This window comes from Centruroides sculpturatus, unplaced genomic scaffold, assembly GCF_000671375.1.
Source record: "Centruroides sculpturatus isolate CEXI.00-Female unplaced genomic scaffold, Cexi_2.0 scaffold1584, whole genome shotgun sequence".
NCBI lineage: Eukaryota > Metazoa > Arthropoda > Arachnida > Scorpiones > Buthidae > Centruroides > Centruroides sculpturatus.
This window is the reverse complement of record NW_019385733.1, coordinates 40,717-53,707: the sequence shown is the minus strand read 5'-3', so window position 1 is coordinate 53,707 and position 12,991 is coordinate 40,717. Positions and strand designations below refer to the sequence as shown.

The 12,991-nt window shown below is 46.4% G+C and overlaps 1 protein-coding gene across 5 annotated transcripts in view; it reads right to left on the bottom strand.

The window, feature by feature from the left end:
- Nucleotides 1–5: 5 nt before the first annotated feature.
- The window catches only part of LOC111641636 (obscurin-like), a 34,613-nt gene continuing 21,627 nt past the window's right edge, over nt 6–12,991 (bottom strand). For all 5 annotated transcript variants that reach the window (XM_023387833.1, XM_023387835.1, XM_023387834.1 and 2 more), the window contains 47 exons: nt 12,853–12,973; nt 12,608–12,780; nt 12,429–12,537; nt 12,185–12,363; nt 11,994–12,117; nt 11,749–11,924; nt 11,564–11,681; nt 11,101–11,270; nt 10,727–10,850; nt 10,487–10,662; nt 10,298–10,412; nt 10,053–10,228; nt 9,880–9,985; nt 9,635–9,813; nt 9,370–9,566; nt 9,156–9,308; nt 8,844–9,082; nt 8,653–8,778; nt 8,410–8,585; nt 6,884–6,955; nt 6,650–6,814; nt 6,378–6,581; nt 6,169–6,299; nt 5,941–6,094; nt 5,586–5,867; nt 5,411–5,516; nt 5,136–5,336; nt 4,928–5,066; nt 4,686–4,858; nt 4,581–4,607; nt 4,352–4,504; nt 4,237–4,282; nt 4,089–4,169; nt 3,804–4,021; nt 3,583–3,727; nt 3,115–3,310; nt 2,893–3,044; nt 2,495–2,627; nt 2,292–2,423; nt 2,065–2,229; nt 1,814–1,997; nt 1,160–1,442; nt 905–1,085; nt 754–829; nt 532–681; nt 274–462; nt 6–197 (listed from right to left, as the gene is read on the bottom strand). In XM_023387833.1, the coding sequence (XP_023243601.1) occupies nt 158–197; nt 274–462; nt 532–681; nt 754–829; nt 905–1,085; nt 1,160–1,442; nt 1,814–1,997; nt 2,065–2,229; nt 2,292–2,423; nt 2,495–2,627; nt 2,893–3,044; nt 3,115–3,310; nt 3,583–3,727; nt 3,804–4,021; nt 4,089–4,169; nt 4,237–4,282; nt 4,352–4,504; nt 4,581–4,607; nt 4,686–4,858; nt 4,928–5,066; nt 5,136–5,336; nt 5,411–5,516; nt 5,586–5,867; nt 5,941–6,094; nt 6,169–6,299; nt 6,378–6,581; nt 6,650–6,814; nt 6,884–6,955; nt 8,410–8,585; nt 8,653–8,778; nt 8,844–9,082; nt 9,156–9,308; nt 9,370–9,566; nt 9,635–9,813; nt 9,880–9,985; nt 10,053–10,228; nt 10,298–10,412; nt 10,487–10,662; nt 10,727–10,850; nt 11,101–11,270; nt 11,564–11,681; nt 11,749–11,924; nt 11,994–12,117; nt 12,185–12,363; nt 12,429–12,537; nt 12,608–12,780; nt 12,853–12,973 (7,115 nt within the window). In that variant the 3' untranslated portion in view covers nt 6–157. The remainder of the gene's footprint in view (nt 198–273; nt 463–531; nt 682–753; nt 830–904; nt 1,086–1,159; nt 1,443–1,813; nt 1,998–2,064; nt 2,230–2,291; nt 2,424–2,494; nt 2,628–2,892; nt 3,045–3,114; nt 3,311–3,582; nt 3,728–3,803; nt 4,022–4,088; nt 4,170–4,236; nt 4,283–4,351; nt 4,505–4,580; nt 4,608–4,685; nt 4,859–4,927; nt 5,067–5,135; nt 5,337–5,410; nt 5,517–5,585; nt 5,868–5,940; nt 6,095–6,168; nt 6,300–6,377; nt 6,582–6,649; nt 6,815–6,883; nt 6,956–8,409; nt 8,586–8,652; nt 8,779–8,843; nt 9,083–9,155; nt 9,309–9,369; nt 9,567–9,634; nt 9,814–9,879; nt 9,986–10,052; nt 10,229–10,297; nt 10,413–10,486; nt 10,663–10,726; nt 10,851–11,100; nt 11,271–11,563; nt 11,682–11,748; nt 11,925–11,993; nt 12,118–12,184; nt 12,364–12,428; nt 12,538–12,607; nt 12,781–12,852; nt 12,974–12,991) is intronic.

Here is a 12,991-nt window from a genome sequence, read left to right as displayed (position 1 = left end):
ATTTATTAAAACAAAAAAGTTGGCCCGTTTATTTAACAAGAATACAAAGGAAATTTAGAAAATGCGCCAATCTTTTTCATTTGGCAGTTGCGTGGGAGTCTGATTCTGTACACGAACCGGAGTTACTTCATTCAAAAGAAAAAAATACACGCCTCGTTTATATCTCTTCGTACGCATCCACTTCCAGGGATACGGATCTGTAAACATAAAAGAATCTTTGTAACCATGGACACCCGAGAAAAAGACACGTTTAAAGCTTTGCAAAATGGCTACCTGGAGAATGCCATGCCAAACTTCTCTTCCAATTCCTGACTGGTCGAAGATTGCTTTTCCGCGTGGAACGCCTCGGAAAATTCGTGAAGTCTGTGAGCCAGGAACACTGCGCTCTCGCGTTTCCTGATCATAAATTCCGTGGGAGACAGCCACTTGTTCTCCAGACATTCGGCCACCGTGGGACGTTTCCTAACCAGGCGGAGATAATGAATGTAAGCGAATTCGATAGATAAAATTGAAAGAAAGGAAGCTACTTACAGAGGACATTTCTTGAAAGTCTGGATGAGGAATCTGGTAGATTCGGCAGTCACTTCTTTGTGCAGACTGTCGAAACAGTAACGGACGAAGGTGACGTTACTCGTCGTCTCATCGTCGTTTTCGCCTCTGAACGGAGAACATCCGCTCAGCCTAAACGGATAAGTCGGGCTTGTTAATTGTTTGACGGCTTTCCCGTTCTTTTATTCCGCAAAATATACTCACAAGATGTATGTTAAAACTCCTACGGCCCATACGTCGGTCGTAGTGTGGACGTCTTCTTGACAGATCACTTCCGGGGCTGAAAGACACCGCATAAATTAGAAATTTCGGCTTTGTAGCGTGTATCGGTAATCCGGCATATACTATTACTTACCCAGGTATTCTAACCTCCCTTTGACATCGATTTTACCTCCGGCTTTGGGCACCTTGCGGGCGGAACCGAAATCTACCAGTTTGATCCTGGGGTACTTCTCGTCGATCATCACCACGTTATCCGGTTGCAATTCGACGTAGCAGATACCCCTGAAGTGCAGGTATTCCAGGGCGTTCAATACCTAAAGACGTCGAAACGCACGGGGATAAAGATTCACTTACGTAATCAATTTCTCGCCTGCTTATATCCTATTACCTGTATCATTATCTTGGCAACCGTGTCCTCGTTATATTCCGTGTGTTTGGACAAATAACTCAGCACGTCCATGCCCGAGAGTTTCTCCATCACCAGTATCGTCACGTTGTCCTTGTAACTGGCTGACATCAACTCCACGATGTTCTTGTGCCTCAAGGAACTGTGAATTTCGTATTCTTTTCTTCCCGCCTTCTCGTTACCCTCAGTGTCCACGATGATCTTTGTAATTAGAGTCGTCTGCAGATCCTTGACCCAAGACTTTACCATGATGGAAAACTTCCCCCTGAGAAGTATATAAATTAGCTTTTGGTTTGTGCAAAATGTATTTTTTCAGACACGACGTGTAACAGAAGTAATGTTAAATGCCATTGACGAGTGGAACGTAATGAATCGTCTGCATTGTCTCAGCCACAATGCAATGTTAACATTTAGACAGTTCGGAATTGAAAACTTACTTTGCTATATAAATTTTGTCATTGGAGCAATAACACACGCGATTTGTGGTATCACAATTGTTTAGACTCAACAGATCCAACACAGTGTAAGTATTGTTTTCTTCTTCAGATACGCATGCAATCTATACACTAGAACTGCTTAGTTATTAACACTATCCAGATTATATATAGAATACGTGTGGCAAACACAAGGACTTACCTCGTTATCTCGGACACAAAGTTGTAGAGATCTGAAGGATTTCCCTCCACGATGGGGATGGGATTCTTTTCTATATTATAATCGATCTCCGTCTCTTCCACTTCCTCTTCCTCTATTTCCTCGTTCTGTTCCGTTCTCTCTTGCTGGTATTTACGCGCTTTGGTTATCCTAATCTTCGGAGCACCTGCAGAATGCGCCATTTTGTTTAATTAGACGAGACACGCCGGCTGACTAAATGAATCGCTAACTACCTTCTGCCATGGTGGTGACATTTTCGGTAGGAATGCTGGGAAATCCCCAACCGAACTTGTTCTTGGCACTCACTCTGAACTGATAAGTGGTGGACGGGCTCAGTTTGTGAACGACGTAAAATTCGTGCGTGACGTTGTTGGCCACTTTGGTCCATTCCGCTTCGCCTGATTGTTAAATTTTAACGTTTAGACGAACACCGGGAAAGAAAAATATAATGCGTACTCACCCTTTTTGTGATATTCTACGCAGTAACACAGGATGGTAGTGTTTCCGGTGTATTTGGGCGTTCTCCAGGTAATATACACGGCGTTATCCGAATATTGGTCTACTTCGGGCGTATCCGGTCTGTCCGGGACACCTAATTAACAGAAGAATAATTGTAAATTCGTCGAACGTCAGGGTTACGCGTTTCCGAACGGACACACGTACTTCCTAATTTCATTCGGGCTCTACAGGTGGATTCTCCGTGAAGATTCCTGGCTACGCATTTGTAGACTCCTACGTCGTATCCTTTGCCCGGGCTCAGTCTTAGTTCGCATTTTCCGTCCTTCGACTGTTTTATCTACAATAAAGGTATTGTAAACACGTGAGTTTTATATATTTAATTTGTCAAACCGCGCCAAACACGTAAATATTCTCTTACACTTCGCATCTATCCATAAAAAACAAAGTAGAGGTCTTCCGTGAAATACCTGTACTTTGCTCTCCGTGGACGGATTCGATTTGTAAGGGAACAGAGGCTATTGTCTATAGTGTCATTGTGATTAACGCCTTGTTGGCGGCATTGAAATCTTCCGGATCGATTTCAAATAAAGTGTTAACAATACCTGAATTCTGCTACTCTCGATCAAAATGCCGTCGTTCCTGAACCAAGAACAGTCGGGCTGGGGATCGCCCACGGCGTAACACGTAAACACCGCGTCTTGGCCTTCTTCGATGACCACATCTCGCATTTTCTCTCTAAAATACGGCGCGTATCCTAAAAAGAGCAGAAAATAAATTCCCCTCATCTTTAGGTGTTTCCTATTCGAAACAAAGAAGAAAATTACCTATTTCTACTTCCCGACTCCCTTTATCCTTCCAAACTTCCTTCTTTAACATCTCCATTTGTTCTCTAGCGTAACCGGTGGTGCCCAGTTCGTGGTGCAGCCTCATAGGAATAGTTCTCGTTCCTCTTCCCGTTCTCTCGTCCGTTATTTCCTCGTCCATTATGTCTACAAATCTACGTCTTTCACGTACCGTTATCTAAACACCAGAATTTGACGATGATTAGACACCAGAACATCGCACCGTCTCCACGTTAGTTACGAACCGGTAATTAATGGAACAAATAGCCAATGGCATGGTGTCGACTGGCTACCACGGAGGATCCGGGTTCGAATCTTTAATCGATTCTATTGTGGTGTGTCGCGAAGAGAACCGACAATTCCGTATGACACAAAAGTCACGAGAATTCGTACCCAGATCCTTCACGATGGCCTCTTTTATAGAATTTGATACAAGGATGAATAACTTACGTTATTGTCACCCCAGTGGGTATCGCCCAAACTGTTAGCCAGACTGGGGCTAAGCGAAGCTCCTATTCTCAAATATTCACGGATTCTTAGTGGAAACTCCGTGTCTCTGTGTTGAAGAAGGTAAGTATCCGGTCCATTCTGGTAACTGGAAAATCGGAATAGTTCTTTTGTTTTAAATTTGCACTTAACAAAAGTCTATTGTTCGGATGTTTATCACTCACTTTGTTTCCGAACGGAAATCCACCGGTTCCCTGCTGATCCTCTGTTTGTAAGTATCGTCGAATTCCGCGGGTTTCACGCGAGTCCTGTCCAGTTCCGGTTCCGGACTGCTGGGCGGAGTGTATTCCTCTCCCGGTGGATAGATCATCTTGCTGGGATGGGTGAAGCAGGACTCAAGAGGGCGTCGACGGTAGAAGCGTTTGCAAGACGCGTTCGAATACTGCAACACGCCACGAGATTTTAATTGTTAGTATGGACAATAGATTATTTCCAAATTTCGCACTCACCCAGTCTTTCCACTTCCTGTGATAATCTTTCAGGCGCTCTAAATTGTTGAGGTGGATGTCTCCGTCGGCGATCCCCTCCCCCTGCGACGAAACTAGGTTTAGTTTAATAATGGAAAACAATACGTGTACAACACAGGAAATTACTTACGGTTAGCCATCTGTGCTGCAGCGCTACTTTGACTTCCATTCGCTCGCTGAATGAAAAAGACAAAGACTTTAGTGTACGAAATTCACGCTCCGGTTTGCTAAATGCAGACACTTACTTGGGATCGAACACCAGAAGTTTCGACATAAAATCTTTAGCGTCGTCAGAAACGCCGGTGAACGCGTCGGGGAAGAAGTTGATCTTCCCCTGTTGGACCTTTTTAAGCGTTTCCATGTCATTTTCTGCCAGAAAGGGCGAAATCCCGCTCAATCTACGTCACAAAAGATAAATCGAGGGAAATTATCAGGTGGAAAAGTGCCGAGCGCCACAGGAACGAGAATACTTACAGTAAATACGTGATAACGCCGACACTCCTGGAAAGAAAAGGAGAGAGTGAATTGAAAATGACGATTCTGGTCGTTGGCAAGAACAGAAATTCGCGTGTTACGTACCACATGTCCGCGGACAACGTCACCGCCTGTTTGTTGGCGATTTCGGGTGCCACGAATTCGGGGTGGCCGTAATCCAAGAAGTATTCCTTCTCCGGGTGCAAATGAGCCGCCAGTCCGAAATCTCCGACTTTGATCAGATCGGAATTCACGTGATTGACTAAAACGTCGCCGATCTACGAGGAAACAATAGAATTGTGGTGTTGCTAGAAACACTTCTGAGGTGTGGCGTGTAAGCCACTTACCGTCAGTCCTAAATGGCCGATGTTCTTGCCGTGCATGTGTTCTAGTCCTTCCAGTATCTGCTTTATGTAATTGGCCACGTCCCTCTCCGTTAGCTTCCCTCTTTTTAGAATGCCGTCCAACAATTCTCCACCCCCGCAACTAGGTAGAGTCAAGGAAAGTTACTCGTCCGTCACTCTTCGAATTTAAGAAAATACAATGAAAGGATACAGATCGGTGACCAGAGTCAGAGCCGATTTGCTTTCAAAGGCGTCCAGCAGTCGAACCAGTTTGGGGTGACAGAGGTGGTTCATGATGTCCATCTCGGCATTCATCAACTCCCGCACTTTACCCTTTCCGTGCATCATCTTCGCGGCGTAACTGTTACCCGTGATTCTCTGGACGGCGTGGTAGACGATGGCCTGTGTTCCTCTGGAAACGACATCCGAAAGGTCGGTTCGGGTCACGTTACGACACGAAAAATCGTACAAGGAAACAAAACCTACCTTCCCACTTCGTCCCCTATGTCGTAGAAGTCTTCGAAAGGTTTCGTGCGAGCCTTCACAATATTGGGCCTGCTGTAAGTTGCCATTACGTGTTCTAGCTCGGATTCTACGTACCAGAAAAGGCCGTTACAAAACAATCGCGCGACGTCACACGGAAATCAAAAACGCCTCTTACCTTCTACGGAGACCATGGCGGAACAGGAAACGGTGGCTGCCAAATTGCTAGCGCTACAAGAGTACAGACCGGAGTCCTTCAGGATGGCGCCGTTGATGAAAAGAGTGCACTTGTCCGGTTCTTCCCACAAGATCTTGTAACGTTCGGAGTCGTAAATGGGGAACCAGTCTTTGTACCACTTGATCTTGGGGTACGGTACACCGGTCACTCTGCAGTGCATGCGACCGCTTCTTCGATTCATGATAGAAACGTATTCCAACCGTTGGATGAACGATGGTGCCTCTGTTATAAGAAGAATAAAGATGTATTCGGTGTGTTAATGGCGTTATTTTGGCTAGGCGGAAGTTAGTCATACCCGCAATCTGGAGGTGTATCTTCTGTCTGGCGTCTCCCAAATCGTTGGTGGCGTGGCACACGTAAGTTCCCACTTCCGAATCCGTCATTTTGGGGAGGAACACGGCCACTTTTCCGTTTCTGTCGCGCAAGAAGTCGTACTTGTCTTTCTCCATCTACAAAAATTTCACACGGGATCAAAACATAGGCCAAATAAACGTTTCTGTTTTCAACTTTAACGCCGTCTTACCGGTTTTCCGTCAAAGTACCATGTGATTTCCGGTTCCGGATATCCATAAACCCAAAACTCTATGGTGACCGGTTGATCTCGGATACCGTACATGGCTTCTTCCTCTTTGCGCAGGAATCTCGGTGCTTCGGCTAGGGGGGACGAAGAACGTCGTCACAACACCCGAGTCTAGACACACACACGACATCAATAGTAGTGTTTCTACTTACCGTGTTTCTCTAATTCCGGATGTTCTATCTCGAAATCCATAGGTTCATACTTGCTAACGGGTTTGGTTTCTAAAAGTTTGCTACGACGAGCCGTCTTGTAGGGTGAAGGGTCACTCACGCCGTGTTTATTCTCTACCCTGATTCTAAATTTATAATCCTGGTCCGGTTCCAGATTTAAAACATCACACAGACAGTTCTTTATTCCTGTACACGCGAAAAGAATATCAGCAATGTTTCGAACACTACCGGTGTCGTTCGGGGTGGGTTCTTACCCGATTTATACGTGGACCATTCTCCGTCGGGGTGTAAGGCTTTCTCCACTTGATAAGTCACCGGAACCCTAGGTGACGTGGGAACGGAGGGTTTCCATCCTAGCGTCAAGTATTTGTCGGACATCCTTACGATGTAAGGCTTTTCCGGAAGAGGAACGGGAGCACCTGCAATAATCTTCATTGAAATTCCGATAGGCCCTTCACCCTGGTCGATAACACTAAATTAACACTTACCAGACTTGCGGAACTTGTCGAAATCTATAAACTGATCGCCGATCGGTGTAGTCGGATACTTAGCGTCCAAACCTATTATAAAAGATGTATTTTAGTCAAGGTTACGAACAATGGAAGGGGATAGTTTTTCAATTATTAAAGCACTAAATCCATGCACCGATTTACTTCTATATTAGGATGATTATACTTAGAAATGACTGCCATTCTGTAGAGTCCTATCTCTAAGATCCGTGCATCGTCAACACTTCACCCCTATTCTAGTGTCTTCTACTTCCACCTGTTAGCATTTAACAATTCCATTCGTAGTCTTCTCGCGCTTTCGTAAAATTTCCGTTTTGGTGTCTCAAAAATAAATCGCACCATTCGCAAAATTAGCGAGTTAAGCACTCCAAAAAAACACTGGCAAAATCGCCCAAAAAAAAATCGGAAAGTGTGAAGTGTGTTGCCATACCCATGACACTGTGAGTTACGTCTTGGATTTCAAAGAATACGGCGAACTTTTTGGAAAATTTCACCACTCAAAGAGCTCACGAGCGTTCAGAAAAAAAAAAAAAACAAAAGGAAGCGTGCCAAAATCGAAAAAAGCCAAAAGTATAACGCAGCAGTGTCATACTGTGTATGACAACACCGCTTGTTAAGGAAGCCACCAACACTCCATAATAATGAAAATAAAACTTTTTAATGGTTATATGTAAATACATATGTACATTATACGATACACAGCACAACATTCCTTTCACATTATTATTTTAAAAGTAACACAAGCAGTGGTTCTCAACTCGGAATTTTGGCAAGTGTGAAAATTACAGTTCCCTCCCCCACCCGTTTTGAGTTTGCTCCGTTTAAGCAATTTTTGATCCGAAGTAATTGAGAAACACTGTTGACACTTCCATCGACACTACCTAGGTCATGCCGGTTGTTAGGCTGGTGTTAGAAATGAGCTCTTTGAGTTTAAGTGCCACATTCAAGCAAAATCAAAGATTTACTCACAGTATCACGTGACGGGCATTCAGCAGTGTCTGGCCGCTTACACCTGAAACGAGTCTACAAGGATTTTTTTTTTGCAGTTTAAAACATTCCCTTTTCCTACGTAAACAAAGCGTAATGTGTTAATGGCAAAAAGTCAATTGTTTTCTTCTTCCTCTTTTCGGAAAATAAATATATAAATAAATCTACTTACGATAGAAAAATAAAATATTTTTGGTCCTATTTTTGAGCAAACATTTTCTATTGGTGCCACGCGCTACTTCAAAGGAAAAACGACAACTATGCGGTCATTTACAAACCGAAACCATTGTTCCCCTTGCGTGACGTCACACGAGTGTCTCACGGACTTTTGCATCCGGTAGAGGTGCACTTGTACACGAAGTACTCCAGGCCCTGCAGCAGGCTTTCGCCCTCGCACACGAGTTCGGAGGGAGTTCGTGAGTTTAGAAGCAGGGCCAAGGCGATGGCGACGCACAACAGGGCTATTTTCACGACAAGGTACGAGTCCGAGGTAGGAGAGTAAAACGGCGCCATCTTACTGTCGGGTCTCATCTTGGCCGAACAACTCTCCTTCCCGTGAACGTTGCTGATTTCCACCGTGTACTGGCCGAAGTCCGTCGAGTCCACGTCACGAACGATCAGCCTCAGGATGCCGCTGGACTCCTGTTCCATCTTACAACGCGGAGAACTCTCCAGCAGTAGCTCGTCTTTAAACCTGCGCAACGGAAGATAAAAGTCGTTTGGCGCATCGTAAGCATTTCCGGGAAGACGGGCGTGCTTACCATTTTACTTCCGGTTGAGGCGTGCCGGCGATGCAGGCCGTGAACTTGACCGTCATGCCTTCCAGGGCCTCCGCGTCCCCGATCTTCTTCAGGAAGAGAGGTGCCTCGCCTTTCTCCGGTTTCTCGCTGCGGAACCAGCATTTACGTCATCAAACGTCACAATATCCCTCTCCAACGTTTTCCCCTCTTACCTGAAAGTGACGCGCGCGGAATTCACGTCTTCGCCCGCCGCGTTTTTGACACGACATTCGTAAATTCCTCCGTCGCGGACGTTGGGATCGCAGAAGGTCAAAGTGCACGTTTCTCCGTCTTGCCGAGTGTCGTACTTGATGCCGGGTTGGATCAACTCGCCGTTGCAGTACCACGCGACCTCCAGAGGAGGATCGCCCCTCACCCTGCAACTCAGTTTGGTGGGTTGCTCGACGTTTATCTGCGGCCGAGAAAGGAAGAACGTCACAGAAAGGAAACGAATAGAGAGAGAGTTTGGGACGGACGCCACTCACCTGCGCATCGTAGAAACGTTGAACGAATCTGGGAGCTTGACGCTCGACCACTTTAACGTTTCCTTTGGAGCTCGTCTCTCCTAAAGGGTTCTTCAGCCTGCACTCGAAGGTTCCGGCGTGTTTGGCCACGGATTCTTTGATTTCCAACACCGCCTGTAAGGATTGTTCAATTGGTAATCTGGTAAAAATAACATTAGGAGCGCACTTCGCTTACCTTTTCGCCATCGAAGGTGGGTAGGACGGATTCGGAGGCGTGAAGGGGTTGGTCGTTGCAATACCACACCACTTCCGGTATGGGAAAACCGGAAATCTGAGCTTCCAGAACCATCGGTTCGCCTTCCTTCACCGTCACGTCCTTCAGAGGACTGACCACCATGGGTACGGATTCGGTTTCGCCTCCTTTGGACCTACCTGTAGAGGACGGTGGTCGGTTAAACTTGTATATATTTATCCCGCGTTAACGTCGACACCGAGATTACCTCTGACTGTCAGACTGGCTTCGCTGTCGCTGTCTCCGCTGGTGTTGCTGGCCACGCACTTGTAATCACCCTCGTCCTCGGGAAGAGCCTTTTTAATTAAAAGGCTGGCGTTTCCTTCGTCGTCACTAACAATGGATATTCTGTCGTCGTCCGCTTTTACTTCGGTGTTATTTCTTAACCTGCAAATTTAGAAATTTGCGTTAGCGTGTTCCAAACACTCGACTTGCGGTAACCTTTGTATTTACCATTTCACCCCGGGAGTGGGGATGCCGACCACTTGGACTTGGAATTTGGCGGGATAACCTTCTACTACCTTCAGAGGTTTCAAGGTCTTGACGAAACACGGAGGATCTGAAATGGAAGAAACGCGGTGAACAATACGTCGGGTTGCTTAACGGCCGGAAAAGTAAACTCTTACGCGTGACGGAAATGGGTGCCGAGCTCCTGTTCTCTCCGTGAGGATTGGCCGCCACCAAACTGTATTTTCCGGCGTCTTCGGAAGTCATGTTGTCGATCACCAAGGCCACTGTTCCGTCCTCTTCCTTCACCACTTTGACGCGATCCGAAGGAACCACCTCTTTGTCGTCCTTCATCCTTGGGAAAAAGGGGGGTGAGCATTTCCCAAAATTACAATCGGCCCGAACGGCTCAAAGAGCGGCTTACCATTTGACTTGGGGGTTCTCGCCCAAAACTTTAGCCGTCAACTTTCCGGTTTCGCCCTTTTTGACCACCAGAGGCTCCAGAGTGCCCAGGATTTGAGGTTTCTCTTTAGGAATGGCTAAAAAGAGGGAGGGTACACGCGTTACGCAACGTTTCGCTAGGGTTTAAGAGCGAAATTTAATCGGTACCGACCTTTGACCTCGACTAGAGACGAACTGTAGGCTTTACCCAAGGCGTTAGTAGCCACGATGCTGTACTTTCCACCGTCTTGGGGAAGCGCCTTGTTAACTACCAGACAAAAGGTACCATCGGGTTGGGATTGGGCGGAAACGCGCTCGTCCACCGGAATTTCTTCTCCATTCCTCAACCTGGACAGGGAATTGGTGTGAAGATCTTTGATGTGACGAAAATACTTAGAATAAAGAGGATTACCATTTAACGGAAGAGGGTTCTCCCGAAATTTTGGCTTCCAGTCGCAGAGGTTCTCCTTCCGTTACGTTGACCGATTTCAATTCGACCAACAGTTCCGGTTTCTTGCCCGTGACGGGTGAAATTGCTAAAGAGAAACGCAAATTGTTACCTCCTTCCCTAAAAATCAATTTAATTATTATAATTTTTACATAAATGTCAACTCATTCGCCTCGCCCATTTCTCTTATCCATTCCCAATCATTTGTAGCAATGAGTTGCCTGACTTTCCCGGCGAATATGCTTAAAATCGCGTGTAGCGCCAAACCCATCTTTTATAAGAAACCGAGATAATTGGTTTCGGTGGTTGTTTTTCTGGCAAACTGTTAATAAACTTACTAGTGACCGGAGCTTCACTCCGCGCTTCACCCTTGTCGTTAGACACCACCACGCTGTATTTTCCGGCGTCTTCCGGTCCCACTTTGTCGATCAACAAATTGACCGTACCGTCGGGTTCTTCCATAATCGTGTAGTGATTGGACGGGAGGATCTCGTTTCCGTCTTTGAACCTGCAAAGGTGACGTGACAATGAGTGGGGTTACGTCACGTAACGACACTTGGCGCAGTAGATAGTTTGTTAGAGAAGGTGAGAACGAGTAAGGAAACTAACGACTGACCTGTATGACGACGAAACGGTACGAAAAAACGCAAGGAACATGCATTGTCTTCCCGAAACATGCAAACGTGCAAACGGCACAGAGGATTGTTACGGGATTTTTTCTCGTTAGTAGGCTAAATACACCAATAAATTCGTTTTGGGTTCAGTGGGAAATCAGGACGAAGAAGAAAGTGGCTTGCTTACCATTTAATGGAAGGCGTGGGTTCGCCCGACACCTTGATCTGCAGTCTTCCCGCTTGACCTTCTTGTAATTGAGTGGCCTTCAGATCCTGTATAAATTTGGGTTTCTCGCCGGGTGGCGCTGAAACGAGAATTTTTACGTGGTGCCATCGGTCTGAATGATTAGGAAAAGCGGCCGTGGTACTTACGTTTGGCGTTGATCTGAGCCGTGCTCATGGCGTCGCCGCTGTCGTTAACCGCCATGATGCTGAAGGTTCCCACGTCGTCGGGAGAAACGCAATCGAAAACCAGCGCCACCGTACCGTCCGGTTCCTCCTTGGCGGTCACGTGATCGCCGAGAGAGACTTCCTCCCCGTTCTTCAACCTAATATACAAGTCGGCATTAGAATTTCAAACCGGAAACGGTACTTTATTAAGCGCAGCCTTTACCTACCACGTGATCTTGGGTTTGGGTTCTCCTGAAACTTTGGCTTCCAGTTTACCGGTTTGGCCGATTATCAAGTCCGTGGGTTTCAGTTTTTTGACGAATGCCGGTTTGCTTTCTACGGGTTTAGCCACTGGAAAGAGAAATAGAAGAATGTAGACGAGTGAACCGCGGCGGGTTCGGCTCTCGCCGGGTCTTACCTTTGATAGAAAGTTTGCTTTCGCTTCGAGCGGTACCCGCGCTATTATTGGCCACGCAAGAGTAGGTGGCCACGTCTTCCTGCTTTACTTTCCTGACGGTCAGACTGTAGCTGTTGGCATCCTTATCCGCAGCCACGACCATCTGATCCGATTCCTGAATCGCCTTCTCGTTCTTGTACCTGTCGATGTACCTTAAGTTCGCTTCTTATATTAATTAAGCCTCTAATTACGGAATTATCCTTACCATTTGACTTCCGGTATAGGGAATCCGGTGATTTTAAGAGCGAACTTGACAGCTCCTCCCACTTCCACTTCCTTATCGCCTCCTCCCTCGATAACGGGTTTGGTGGGTTCTGCAATTTTTTGATGGTCAAACTCCAAATCCTCGTAAACTTTGGCCTGGCGCCAATCGATGGTTCTTACCTTTGACGGTGAGGACCGCCTGATCCGTCGCGCTTCCTTTCTCGTTGCTGGCCTGACACGAATATTTTCCTCCGTTCTCCAGCTTCAAATCGCGGAGGGTCAAGGAATAATCGTCACCGTCGCAGGCCATTTTGACGGTGGCACTTTCTTTCATCTCTGCTCCGTCCTTCGACCTGAAAGTGAAAATTTGGTAGAACCACGTCGTCACTCGACCCTTTCCTCTCTTCCCTCCACTGTCTACTTACCAAACAATTTTGGGTTTCGGTTTGCCCGTCACCCGCACTTCGAATCTGGCAGCATCACCTACCACCGACAACTGATCCTGGAGTTTCTTGGTAAACGATGGAGCAACTGAATCGTCTTTGACTAGAAGATAACCCCGTT